The sequence below is a fragment of the Lynx canadensis genome, chromosome C1 (assembly GCF_007474595.2).
Source record: "Lynx canadensis isolate LIC74 chromosome C1, mLynCan4.pri.v2, whole genome shotgun sequence".
Taxonomy (NCBI): domain Eukaryota; kingdom Metazoa; phylum Chordata; class Mammalia; order Carnivora; family Felidae; genus Lynx; species Lynx canadensis.
The window spans coordinates 963,225-977,047 of record NC_044310.1 but is presented as its reverse complement, the minus strand read 5'-3'; the positions used below and the strand labels follow the sequence as shown (position 1 = coordinate 977,047).

Genomic DNA, 13,823 nt, shown 5'->3' with positions numbered 1-13,823 from the left:
AGGAAGGAAGGAAGGAAGGAAGGAAGGATAGATAGGTGGGTGGACTGATGGACTGATGCATAGTTGGATGGATGGAAGGATGGGTGGGTGGGTGGACAGATGAGTAGATGGATGGGTGGATGGATGTATAAGGGGATGGATGGGTAGGGGGGTGGATGGATGGATGGATGGATGGACGGAAGGATGGATGGACGGATGGATAAGTGGATGGATAGGTGGGGGGTTGGATGGATGGATGGTGAGTGGATAGATGAGTGGACAAGTAGACAGATGAATAGGTGGGTGGATGGGTAGATGGGCAGATAAGTGGATGGATGGTTGGATGGGTAGGTGGGTGGGTGGGTGAGTGTGTGGGTTGTTGTCTGCTTTGTGTGAGCTGTTGTGCTAAATGCTTTATCTTCTGTGGTCTCATTTCATCCTTCAAGGACTCTCAGGGTGCAGAGCTCACATTCACCACTCGAGGGCAGGGACTCTTCCAAGCTCTCATAATACTCCACAGACTTTGGGAGCTCAGAGCTAAGCTATCAGTCCAACTAGTATTCAAAATCATTCTCCGAATGCTTCATACCATTAAACAAAAGTCTCTCCCCCACCCAAACCCCCACGAAATCCCACAGAAACTCAAGAACCACCTTGACAGCAGGCCTCTCCACGGATGGAGACCAGCTCGACGCAGCAGCCTGCCCAGGGTGGGTGCCACCGTCAACAACTTCTAGAACTCCCACGGTCGGTGCCGAGGGAAAACGCCCACCCCGACTCCTATGACAGCCACTCACAGAGATGTGCGTGCCCACAGAAGGCCACCCCACCCTGCCATCTCTGCCCAGGATGAGGGAAGGCCCTGGGGACATCCCCAGCCCCGCAGTGAGGTGTGGTCAGAATGGCGGGCAAGCAGGGATTCCGGGGCGGAGAGCCCGGGCTCCACGAGCGGGAAGAAAGCCCCTACTTCCATCGGTGTTCTCAGAAGGAAGGTCCACGTTGTCCTTGTCGTCTACTGCAGGTTCTTGGGAAGGCATGACAGAATCCTGCGAAGACATGAGCATTACAAAGTGACCAGTCAGGTGTCACAGTGTAGCTTCTGGAGATACCCTGTGACTTTCTAGAATCACCTCTTCTGGTATACACATTGTAGCGTGTGTGACAATACATGTTACACAAGTGCACCTGGTAACATTGTTGCCCTGGAGGTGGAAAGACCCACATAGAAATTTCCTGAGTCCACAGGCAGGGTGATCACTCGGCACCTCACACTGTGACCTTTCCAGCAGGTGCTTTAAAAAGCAGGGCATCTGTTCATAATGCTTGGTAGTCCCCCCTGCCCCCACGGCTGCATCAGAGTCCCAGGAGGCTGAGGTCACCCCTGCCACAGCCCCCTACTGGCGGACACCAGGCTCCAGGCATTGGCATCGTTCGGCCCCCGACTGACTACATCTGTGGGGCTGGCCTCGTTTCTTAGGCCGACGCGGACCTACGGGACCCCACATCCCAGGGCTCAGCAACATCGGGGTGCGACAAGGTCTGGACTCTGTTCTAGTCCCATCAGGGGTGACGGCCAGAGGCCCGGGAGCACAAGCGAGCCTGGACGCTCAGTAAGGAAACGAACAGCATCTCAAAGGGCTGGGAGCTCCGACTCGAGGATCGCGGGCGGGTGGTGAGGGTCACACGGAGCAGGTCCTGGCGTGCGGACCGTCATGGCGCTTTCCCCTCTGCTCTGCTCGAGAGCTGCTTCGTGCCTGGGGTCCACACAAGCCTTCCCTGGCCCCGCACCTTCGTGCCAGAGTGGCAGCGGGCACCTGAGGCCCCCCCCCCCCCCCCACGAGTGCTAGGGGCTCACAGGGCTCGGAAGAGGGGCCCCGTCCCAGCCCCTCCTCTTGCCTCGCTGGCGGCAGGACCCTGTTTGGACAGAGGGGGACTGAGGGCCGCCTGGGTCAGCGTGGGCAGTGGGCTCGAGGCTGCCCCCACCCGCGGGCCCCCGGGGCCCAATCTGGCCCACACTCACCATATGCCTTTTGCAGGTCAGCGGGACGAGCACGTGGCAGCGTTTATGGACCAGCAGCTTGCAGTTGATGCATCTGTAGCCCTGCCCCGCGAGGCCCCATATCCTCTCGCTGCACCGGCCACAGTACGCTCTCTGCAAGGACAGCGGCCGTCACGCCGAGGGCCTGGGCGCCCCTGGAGCCCGCGCCTCACTGCAGGGGACCCCACGTTGCACCTTCCCTGATGCCCCGAAAGACGATGGGGCGCTAGACAGGAGGTGGCCCAACCAGTGGGTCACGTCGGGCACCAGGCTCTGCCCAAGCTCCGGGCCCCCTGCTTGGGTCCGTTCCCAGGCTGGGGGAACCATGGGGTCCCGCTCTGGCAGGGGTGACAAGGCCCCCCCCCCCCCCCCCCCTTGCTTGCAGGGACCGGAGGGGATTCCAGCCCTTGCCGGGTCGTGTGCCGAACAGGGTGGCGCCCCGTCTGGTGCGGTGACCCAGGCCGAGGGGGGCGCGGGGGGCATCCACACACCTCCCCCGGACGGCCACAGAGAGACTAACTCTGCCTGGCATTACGTGTCGCGTGTTGGCCGCTAGGGGCAGCCTGCGATTGCTTGGGTTTTTGGGAGTTGTAAAGATTTTTCCGCGGTCAATCTTCGTTCTTCAAGCTCTAAGTAGCTGAAATTAATGGCAATCGTCAGCCGGTTTGGTGATGTTTTCCTCACGTTGGGCTGTTGAAAGGGCACGAAGATGACTGTGTTCAGAAAGCCGGTCACACGCGTGGCCGCACGTCTGCCGGGTTTCCGCGACCATCTTTCCTGGCTTGAACTCCCTGGCAGGCTTTAGCCTCTTTTGCCGTTTTTAACAAACTCCCTTCTTTTGAGAGAGTCTCTGCTCCTGGAGACAACCGTGAAGGACCACCCTGCACTGTAGTTCATTCACGATGGCTGATGGAATCCTCTGGTGGGTGGACTCGGGCGGGGGCCGGGGGCGGGGGGGGGGGCGGATCGGGGTGACACGGACAGGCCGTGGGCCTGTGCTCCGGGCCACGGGCACCAAGAAGCCGACTCCTCGCCAGCGAAGCACCGAGCTCGGAAACCAGGGCCTGAGGGGGCTGGTCCTGGCACACAGGTGCCCCAACCACGTTTGCTAAGGTTAAGCAAACACACACTCACACACCCCACGTCACTTTTAACTCCGGAAACAGGAAAGAGAAGAATTTATTCCGAGTCCTCCCTGTTGCCTAAAGCGTCTGTCCCACGAGCTGGCAGGCACAGAGGGTGGGCCCGGCGGGGAATGGCCTGGACGGGGCGCAGTGGACGGCCGCGGGGGCCACGGTCTCATGCCGGGTAAATGCCCAGCTTCGCATTCAAAGGAGGAGCTTCAGGTATGAAGACGGGTTTCACTCTCTTCTGCGTGTGTGTCTGTCAAACACCGTTTATGAAGCCGTGAAACAAAAGCACCTTCTTACGTAACCCACCAACACGCGCAGCCTTCCCATCGTCACCCCTGAACAACCTAATCTGCAACGCTTGGCTCGCGGATAGGGGCAAACTCACAGCCGATCGGTGCCTTTGCGAGGTAACACATTCCTTCCCAGAGATGAGCAGGGGCCGGGCCGGGCCAGCCGCTGACCAGCAGCAGCGTGCCCTCGCTTGTCCGGAGAGGCTATCACACGTTGGCAAGGGCTCTCGATCTCAGACCTGTGTTTGACTTGTTAACACTTCAGGAGACATCACGAAGAAATGAAACAAAACCTAACCCCCGAGCCACGATTCTCTGAAATTCACATGAATTAATAAGTTAATGGGGTAAAAACATTTTAAGTCTCCTTACACACCACTGAATCTGTCCCTTGCTCGGATTTCGCATCATCCGTTCTAGTTTTTGGCCATATTGAGCTCTCATCTGAGGTCGGAGCCTTTGGTCTGGGTTTCTGCTGCTTCTTGGGGGGGTGGGAAAGGCGGCTCCCGCCAGGCCCCAGACCTGCTCCTCTCGCGGCCTGATGGTTCAGCCAGTGGTAACTCCAATCCCTGGTCCAGGGGCAGGCCAATGAGGACCACCACCTGTGTTTTCCAAATAAAGTTTTACCGGAACAGGCCCTCACTCGTTTGTCGACCCACTGCCTGTGTACACTATGACGGGGCGGTGGCTGCAACAGAGGCCTTGTGGCCCAGCAAGTCTGAGGTATCTACTCTCCGCCCTTAACATGGATTTAACAGGAATTGCTTGCTAGCCCCTGTTCTAGTCGCTGGGACCAAGAAGCTCAGGAGAAATCCTCGACGGGCATTTGCCAGAGATGCTCACGCCCCGGGGCTTCCCAGGGCGGGACTCTGACCATCAGCCGCATCCTGCAGAGGGGGCCTCGCCCTCGTGCCCCCCATCCATGCCGCCCGTGTCTCCTGCTCCGGGACGGAGGTTTTCATTTCTTCTCCAGAAACTCGCTGGACCTCTCCCTTTGATTCACCGATGGAACCTTTTCTCATTGTTCTAGAAGAAACGTCACGTTGACGGCAAATAACGATCCAGGCAGGTGCCTCGGGAAGATGGCCGGCGGGGTGACTGAGTTCACTCACTTTCCGCCCTTGAGTTGCCGAGGAGGACGGAAGAAATGACCTCTTGTGGGCTTTTCGCCTGTAGGTCTTGCCGATTCCTGTAGAACAAAGCGCGGGGCTCTGCAAACATCCTTTCAAGTGACAGGTGGAGTTGAAGTGCACAGCCCTGTGATTAACACAGCGAACGGCACGGAGCCAGCCTCCAGGGCTCGGGCCACGGGACGTCGAGCCAAGGACAGTCAGGCGGGAAACCAAAACTGGCAACAAATTGCGCACACATCTGCCTGCTCATCTGTGAACGACCAAACGATCTGAGTCGAGGGTCTTTGGACAGGATCCCTTCTCCCTCCCCGTGTGTGGGAAAACCCACTCTGGGGCTCTGGGGACAGCTGAACATGTATAACAGGGTGGGAACGGGGAGGGGCAGGAGGGGCAGGCAGGGGAAAGCAGAGTCAGGGTCTGCACCCTGTAATCAGAGAAATGGGGTTTTCTCCTACAATCTGCAGGGGGGGGACAAGCCGGGCCCCGGTCTGTCTTGCTGGGCGGGTGGGCTTCGTCTCGGACCAGCGAGTCAGCTGTGACGAAGAAACGGTGTTTCACCAGCAGTCAACACGGGGGAGCAGGACGCCTAGAACCTTCTGTGATATCCCGAAAGCTGGCTGGTCCCATCTGGCCGAGACCCCTCTCTGTCCAGAACCAAGCTGGTGCCCAGATGTGCAGAAAGAGAAGCCTCCTGGCCGCAAAGCTGGCTGGTAAACACGGGGAGGGGGCGGCAGATGCTTCGCATCCTGGGAGTTGGGATGTTTCCATTTCTTCACGTTGTGGGCAGCCTCCTTTCATCACAAAAGTTCCCGTCCACACCCAGTCAGTCTGTCCTCAGGCACTGGCTTGCTGGTGATGCCTAACCTCCCCCAAGACACCCGACATTCCTTGGAGCCCGTGCTCTCCCGCCACCCACCTCGGTTCCCGGGGTCTTTCTCATTCCTCACAGACGTGCCCCATTCTTCTTGGTCCCTACACAGTGCCCTGGGTCTCCCCTGGCTCCAATCATCGAGGAACCCACGTTCAGGGTCCCAGTGACCAGAGCACCGCACCCAGTGGGGGGCAGCAGGTGCATATGTGACGGGGGCACAGACGGGGGGCTGGATAGTCGTCCAAGCCAAGAGACAGAAAGTAAGACAGAGCATGTGCTCCGAGAGCATGGGGACGGGCACACCAGGCACGGCACTCAGCACGTGCAAAGGCCCTCAGGTGAGCACGCGTGTGGCTGCTGGAGCGGGTTGAAGGGTGTCCCCGAATTCACGTCCCCTTGGAACCTCCAAATGAGGCCCCATTTTGAAAAAGAATTTCTGTAGAGGTACTTAGTTAAAATGAAGTCATAGTTGGTTGATCAGGTGGGGGCTAATCCCGACGGACGTCCTTACGAGAGAAGAGAGGCCATGTGAGGACAGAGCAGACATCGGCCTGCAGCAGCCACAAACCCAGGACCGCCACAGCCCCCGGGGAGCTGGAAAAGGCTGGAAGGATGCTCTCCTAGAGCCATCAGAGGGAGCAGAGCCCTGCCCACGCCTCGGCTTGGGGCCTGTGGCCCCGCAACTGGGACAGAAGGACTTGCGGCTTTAAGCCCCGTCTGTGGCGCGTGGATGCGGCGGCCCCGGGACGGGAGGGGCCTTGGCCAGTGAGGCACCTGCAGGCACCCCCTCCCCCCTCCCCCGCTGTGAAGCGGACCAACCACAAAGCCACACAAACCACATCATTCCTGGAGAATGCGACAGCGTCCTGAAGAGGAACGACGGAAACGAAGGGCTGGGCAGCGGGCCCACCTGGGTGGCAGACGCGGGCGGTGAGGGGGCCCCGGGGCACACAGGAGGTCCTCGCGGCCAAGAGCACACGCTGCGGCTGGTGTCATCCCGGCAGAGCAACGCCGAGATGCACGGACTGCATAAGTCAAACAGCCACCACGTGCGGGAAAGGCCTGACCAGAGCCTCACCGCGGCTCATTTCTGGAACCCGCTGGCACGGCCTCCGCGGCCCCGCCCACTCTCCGCGGAAGGGTCCTGCTCAGGCCGGGCCCCGCGTCGGCGGCACTCACCCTGTTAAAGCGCTTGGCCTGGAAGAGGTGGCCGTTGGCGCGGTGCAGCTTTCTCCATCTTCTGGCTCCGCGGCGGTAGACGGACTCTAGGGAGGATAGAAGACGGGTAAAGGACAGCCCCGCGGCCACCAGCGCCCCCCCACACGAGGACAGGAGCCCGGTGGCCGTCAGCCCGCGGTGACGGCCGCTCCGTCCAGGGGCTGGCGCGACGGTGTGCCCGGCGGCCACCCCGGCAGGGAGGACAGCAGCTGGGTGGCCCCCGAGAGGGTCCGGCCAGAACGTCACTGGAGGCCAGCCCACTTCCAATCCCTCCTCCTTGTTTTCCTTTCCACCCTCCTTCCTCCGGGCGCGGAAACCAGGCCCCCCTGTTCCACACTGGGATGTGGTTCAGAGGGGCCATGAGCTCACGTCTCACCATCCACAGAGGGGCTGCGGCTGCCACGTGGAGTCCACGGTCAGCCAGAAACACAGCATTCGGCCGGGCGACCTGCCCGCCCGGACACACAAGACCCCCTCCCGGTGTCACCGGCCTGACACATCTCGGGGCAGAGGTGGGGCAGACAGGCCGGGCACTCGTGCTGAGTCGAGCGTTACCCAACACGTCGCTTTCAAAACACACGTTCACCCATCTCAACTTGTCAGAAGGACACTGCTAATCAAAAATGCCAGAGCCAGTTGGGGAACTAGAGCCGCTGGCTTGATTCTTCCCTAAAAATGCTCATAACTCGCTCCTTCCAAACACTCTGAGGCAAACGCTGACAAACAAAACACTCAGGATACAACGGGAAGCTTTGTGCTTTTATAAAGTTCCGCAGTGAAAGCCACTTTCATGAGCCGTGGAAGTGCCACGAATATACACCAATGTGGAAACTGTAACGGAATGTTTTTAAAACAAGCAAATTAGCAGCTCTGGCTGGACGGCCACTCGGAGCCTGCTTCCCTCCCTTTAAGCGGGAGACCAAGAAACAAGAAGTCGGATTCCTCTGCGGCAGGAGCCCCACAGCCGGCGGGCAGCTGGGGCTTTGGCAGAGGCCCACGCGCTGCCCAAGGACCCCTCAAAGGTTTCCCGCCACAGGCTCTCAGCAATTCCCGGACAAGAGCAGGGCCTGGAGGGAGGTGGCACCAGCCTCCACCTTCCTGCTCTCCCCCTGCGAGTTCACACCTGGGCTTCAGGCCTGGAGTCCACAGGAGGCAGTACCACCCTCAGTCTATGTGTCCCTTGCCCCTAAGGAGTCCCCGTGACCTCCAGGGCCTTTGCCCAGCTGACAAGGTGTGTCCAGCCACACCCAGGCCTTCCAGGCCACCTGGCTCGGTTTGAGGGATGCCTGGCTGGCGGTGGGTCTGTGCTGACGTCCACAGGACTGGCTGTCCCCATGCATGGTGATCACATCCGCTGCCCCTCCCTGGATGTGGCATTCACAACCCCCAGGTGTCCTGAAGAGAGAAGGCACTGAGTGACAGACACAGACCAGGGGACACAGAGATACAGAGGAAACTGAGCCGGCCTGATGGGGACACACCAGCACCAACACTCTGGCTTTCCTGATTCCGGCCGACTTCCACACGGAAAATATGCCCTAAAATATGTCTAAAAATATGCCCAACCGGATATCCTTCAAATTTGGTTAAAGTCGGCCAAAACAAGACACACAAAGATGTCCTAGCAGAGGCCAAGGGGCATTAGGGAATGCACAGCAGGCAGGCACACTCACCGAGGGGACAAGACCAAGGGCTGCACGTGGCCCGCATAGGCCTCACTCCACACACAGCTCTGTCCCCTCAAAAGACTAGAACTTACACATGAGGAGCAAAACGACAACAAATTCTATAAGGAAACGTAGGAGAAGATCTTACTAATATGAAGGCGAGAAAAACTCTGAAAACACAAAAGGCAGTAGAATAAGGAGCGAGTGCGCCTGAGTGCATCAAAACAAGCACGCATGTTCTTCCAGAGGCCACCAGGGAAGCCAAAGAGAATCGGCCTACAGTATCGGCACACACACGTGGTGAGGCTTCGTGACTCAGGATGCACACACAAGTTCCATAAGTTAACAAAGGAAAAAGGTGAACAAAAGACAAGAACAGGCATTCCACAGAAGACAGTGAATGAAAATGACCAGAAGCCCCACCTCGTGAGTAATCAGGGAAACCCAAAGGCACCTCGGTATCCTTGATGCCTGAGCGGTGGGCCCAGGTTAATCTCCCACAACCCCGACGTACAGCAACCTGGAAGCTGCTTATTCTCCGAGAGGGGGGGCTAACATAGCACCGATATTTGTGGGGAGGAACATTTGCTTCCTCCATGACCTAGCGATTGCATTACCCCTTGATCAAAGCCCAAGAGAAACTGTCGCACACGAGCTGGGGGACATTCAAGCACGTCTGAAGATGCCCAGGGTCACAGACAAGAGGATGGTAAATGGACGCGGTGAGCGTGCGGCTGCACCACAGAGACCCGACCGGCGGTAACACCTGACTTGAGCCACCCGCAGCATGACAGATACATCTTCGAAAATCAAACTACCTAAAAAGTCAATAGAAAATGATATATTGATACATATAAAATGGGCTTTAGGAAACGGTGCCACTCTTACACAACTACAAAATAGACAAAATCAACAACAAATTGTTTTAGGATCCATAATCACGAGACGAAATTGTTCTAGTAAGTGAAAGACCAATGCCAAGTTCAGGACAGTGTGGTCTCCGGGAGACAGGTCATGGGGGTGGGTACGGGTTAAGCTCTATCCTGGCTGGAGGCTATGGGCACAGCAATTTACAATTTCAGACTTGGGAGGAACGGTGCAGACCGCAGGCAGGCCCGGTGCCCCTCTGGTTGACGTCGGACGAGTGTGTGGAGCCTTCGTTACCGCCAACGAGCTGACGTGTCAACTAAGACACACGCTCTGCCCCACTAACTTTTCCCTGACGTGCTGGTTCTGGCCCAGACAACACCCTCAATCCCACACGGCATGTTGTCCTTCCGCGGACCCGCTGGTGGTGGCGGTTTCTCAGCCGGCCCCGGTTTTCACGACCTTGCTGGCCTCGAGGAGCACGGTCAGACTCGGGTGCCCGCCTGGGGGTTTAGCCTGGGGCTTCTCCCACGACTGGACTGGGATCAGCACTTCCTTAACTTCTGAACCAAACTGAGAGCCTTTCCTGAAAAACCCAAATTCCCTCAGTGGCAAACACCAAAACGCCCAACGCTTTCGAAGCTGAGTCTTTACTGGAATGTTCCCCAAGTGCAGGGCCGGACGCCGCTGGATGGAACCCACTCTGCCCTCCTGAGCCCCTGATCTCAGAGGTGATGATGGAGGCTGTGGGGGCCCAACGGTCCCCTCCCCTCGTAGGCCACGGCCACCGACCTCACGGGCCACCGGCTCAGGCAACGGTCGCGTTCGCAGATCCTGGGTTCCTGCCCGGAAAGTCACGGCCCTTATTCCCGATCCAAAGTGACAGGCACGGTTCACAAAGGAAGAAAAGAGCACGTGTCCTCGGAGAGCACGTGCGTGCAGAGACGCGGCTGCTCTGGGGAGAACACGGGCCCCGCGCCCCCACTGCTCGACCACCTCGTCCCCCTGATCCCAGTGCCCGCGGAGCCCGCCCACAGACGCGCGGGGGGCCCGTGTGAGGCACGTGGAGCTCGCCCACAGTCCTGGTGGCTCCCAGGGTCCCGCCTCGGCTGTGCGGTCAGGGCCGAGCTCCGGGCTCGGGGTGTGCCCTCCGGGGCCCGTCCTGGGCGCCGCAGACGTGGCATCGCGGCAAAGCTGGGCCAGCTCCGGGCGGCGCTGGGCCCGCGTGGGCTGCCCCCACCCCCCACCGCCCTCGGAGGAAGGGCTGCTCGCCTTTGAAATTCTATAATTAGGAGGCTGTGGGGAATTTTAACGAGCTCGGTTTCTATGGCAATCGAGCGTCTGGAGGGCGCCGACGAGAACGGCCGAGGAGCCGTGAGATACGCCCTGCGCCTGCAGACCCAGGGCATGGCGTGGGGCGTGCCGAGTGTCCCGGCCCCGCTCGTCCCCGGGCAGCGGACCGCGGCCCCGCGCGGCGCCTCGGAACCGGGTGCGAGTGGCCGCACCACGTGGCACATGTCAGGGCACAGTGACTGGATGGCCGGATGCCCCCGGGGAGGGGGTCCCACGTGGGTGACGAGGCCCCAAGCGAGGCCGAGGTGGCTTCGGGCCGTGGGGTGGGAGGTGGCGTGAGGTCGACACCGGGGTCTCGGGGCAGAAGGGGCGCTGCTCTGTCAGGGAGAGCGACCTCCCCCGCGCCCCGGCTCTGTGCCCCCGAGGGCGGGGACTGCCGGGCTTGGTCTGTGACACAGGACAGCAATGACAAAGAGCATGTTTTGGGTTAAGACGTCTGAGATGCCCTGGTCACTCGGTCATCCAGGACTGTGTGCAGAGCTGGTGTGAGGGGACAGAGGCGGGGGGCCGGTGGCCCTGCCGGGCCGTTCTCTGCGCCACATCGCCCCGCCGGCATCTGGGCTCACAGGACACTCCCCCCAGGTCACATCCCACTGAAAGGCTCCTACTGCGTCCTTCACGTGACCTTGTGCAAAGAGCAGCTTGGGGGTTCGGGTGGGATGTCAGCCCGGCCGTGGGGAAACTGTGGGGCCGCTGCACAGTCTGGCAGGTTCTGAGGGACGAACACACGGTCACCGTGCCAGGGGCTGGGGCCGCGGGGTGGGACAGGCACAGGACACAGACCTGGTGCACCTGAGGGGTGTCCCCGATCACAAGGCTGCCTCTCAGCATCTCCTTCCAGCTGGAGGTGTGGGTCAGAGGGTGCTGAGCTGTGGAAGGTGGGCGAGGAACCACAGGGACACAGGTGGCCACGGGAAAGGTCTTGGGACCACACAGCCGGGAACCACGTGATGAGGGAGGTGGGTGGCCTTCTCAGGTCACGTGAGCCACAGTCCTTGTCCCCGCGGGAAGTGTCGCACCTGCCTGGCTTCTACCTGCACGGCAGGGGCCACCTCCTCCCCACAAGGACACAGCACAGGACACGGCCTTGTGACAACAACACCACGAAAGGTCTTGGTAAGTACACGGAAAACACAGGTGCTTGACTGGCCCGCACGGGAGTGAAGCTGCTGCCCGCATCTCCTCATCCCTGCAAGCAGTCAGCACCCTCGGGGGGCACTAGGGACACACACAAAGCGGACAGAAGACCGTCCTGGAGCTGACGGCAAATGACGTTTGCCCCCCCCCCCCCCCCCCCCCGTTCTAGGCTAACCCGTGGCCACACCCGCGGGCAGACCCTGGTTTTAAAGCTTAAATTGCGTGAGGGCCGCACAGCAGAGCCTCTCCAGCAGGGGGAGTGGGGACGCACTCGGGCTGGGCCGCCAGCACCTGCCAGCATGACATCCCAGCCAGCCCCCTCCCCCCACGGCCAGGACAGCAGGGCAGAGAAAGCCGGGTCACCGAGGAGGGGACGGGGAGGCGCTGCCGTGTCAGTGGCCGGGGCAGGGGACGCAAAGCGCTCCTCCTCCAGAGGGAAAGGCGCCGCGGACAGACGCAAGCGACGGGGACACGCAGGACGCCCGCTTCAGAACCGATCTCTGATTGGCTCTAAGGACCCAGAGAGGTGCACGCGTCAACCACGGTGATGGAGCACCCATGGGGGCGCAACCCCTTTACCACTGGGAGGACAGGGTTGTGGGCCACCGAGGGGTCCTCACAGCCACCCTTCCTCACCGAACACCATCCACGTCCGTGAAGAAGACCAATCCTAAGAGGTGTTTTGAGCGAGAGGAGTTGTAACAGTTCAACTTTCGAATAATTTTATCACAAATATCTTAATGTTTGGTGGTACAAATCAGCGTTTAATGAAACAGCTGACCGAGGGGTCCCTGGGTGGTTCATTCAGTTAAGCGTCCGACTTCGGCTCAGGTCATGATCTCATAGTCCGTTGAGTTCGAGCCCCGCGTCGGGCTCTGCGCTGACAGCTCAGAGCCCGGAGCCTGCTGCTTCAGATTCTGTGTCTCCCCCTCTCTCTGCCCCGCCCCTGCTCGTGCTCTCTCTCTCTCTCTCTCTCAAAAATAAATAAACATTAAAAAAAAAAAAAAAAGAAATGGCTGAGCGAAATTTCTGAAAGAGTCTATGGAAAGACGTATACCAACTTGCAAGTAACCTACTGCAAATACACTCATGCGGAATGCAACTCTTCCCTGCGTGGGGGTTTTCCTCTGTGGATTCACTTTTACAAGCTGCTCACAGCTGCCCGGCGCCCCCATGGCTGCAGCAGGACCAGCCGCCCCTCCCACGACACCTCCCACGACACGGGAGCCAGAGCCAGGCTCACCAGGGAAGTGGCAGCTCCAGCCAGGGGAACGGGCACCGCGGACGGGCACCCGCGTCCAATCCTGCCTCCAAGAGCAAACCACGACAGCAGGAAAACCACCGTGGAAAGTGCCAGGGCCTCACAGTCAGACACATGAGCAGATGAGACGATGCCAGGAGGAGCGCTGTGTCACCAGGGCCACCTTGTGTCCTCAGGTTTTTTTTTTCTAGTGTTTATTTATTTATTTTGAGAGAGAGTACGGGGGTGGAGGGGCAGAGGGGAGGGCGGGGAGCTCTAACTCACGAACCGTAAGATCCTGACCTGAGCTGAAATCCAGAGTCAGTCAGACGCTTAACCGACTGAGCCCCCCAGGCGCCCCGTCGGGCTGCTTGGTGAGTCCTTGGAGGCCAAACAGAAAGGCCTGCAGCTCCTGGGCAGCCATCAGGAGACAGAAGCCGGGGCTCAGCACGCCCAGGAAAACCCAAGCCTAAGGAAGGGGCGCAGCCAGCGCCCCTGGTGACACAACACCAGAGACGAGGGGGTGGGGAGCAGCCAACAGTGACTCTCGGTCTGGAGGGTGGAGGTCTGAGCAGGATCAAGGCGCAGGTGCGGCGGTCCCCGAGAGGCCTCCTCCTGGCCCGAGGACGTTCTCGCTGTGTGTTCACAGCAGAGACAGCTGTTGGGCTCTCAGAAGGGCAATGATCCCATCATGAGCGCCCCGCCCTGTGACCTCAACTATCACCTCCCCGAGACCTCATTTCCAAACACCATCGCATTAGGGGTTAGGGTCTCCGTATAGTTTGCGGGGACACATTCGGTCCCTGACATTCTGCCCCAGTCCCCCCAAGTCTGTGTTCTTCTCACATGCAAAGTACACTCGTGCCACCCCACCGACCTCAGGCCTCAACTCATCCC

At 59.7% G+C, this 13,823-nt stretch overlaps 1 protein-coding gene across 2 annotated transcripts in view; it reads right to left on the bottom strand.

Moving 5' to 3' along the window:
* PRKCZ (protein kinase C zeta) overlaps window positions 1–13,823 on the bottom strand; it is a 101,932-nt gene that overhangs the window by 25,898 nt on the left and 62,211 nt on the right. For both annotated transcript variants that reach the window (XM_030325274.1, XM_030325275.2), the window contains 3 exons: window positions 6,624–6,709; window positions 2,000–2,131; window positions 947–1,025 (listed from right to left, as the gene is read on the bottom strand). In XM_030325274.1, coding sequence (XP_030181134.1) covers window positions 947–1,025; window positions 2,000–2,131; window positions 6,624–6,709 — 297 coding nt within the window. The remainder of the gene's footprint in view (window positions 1–946; window positions 1,026–1,999; window positions 2,132–6,623; window positions 6,710–13,823) is intronic.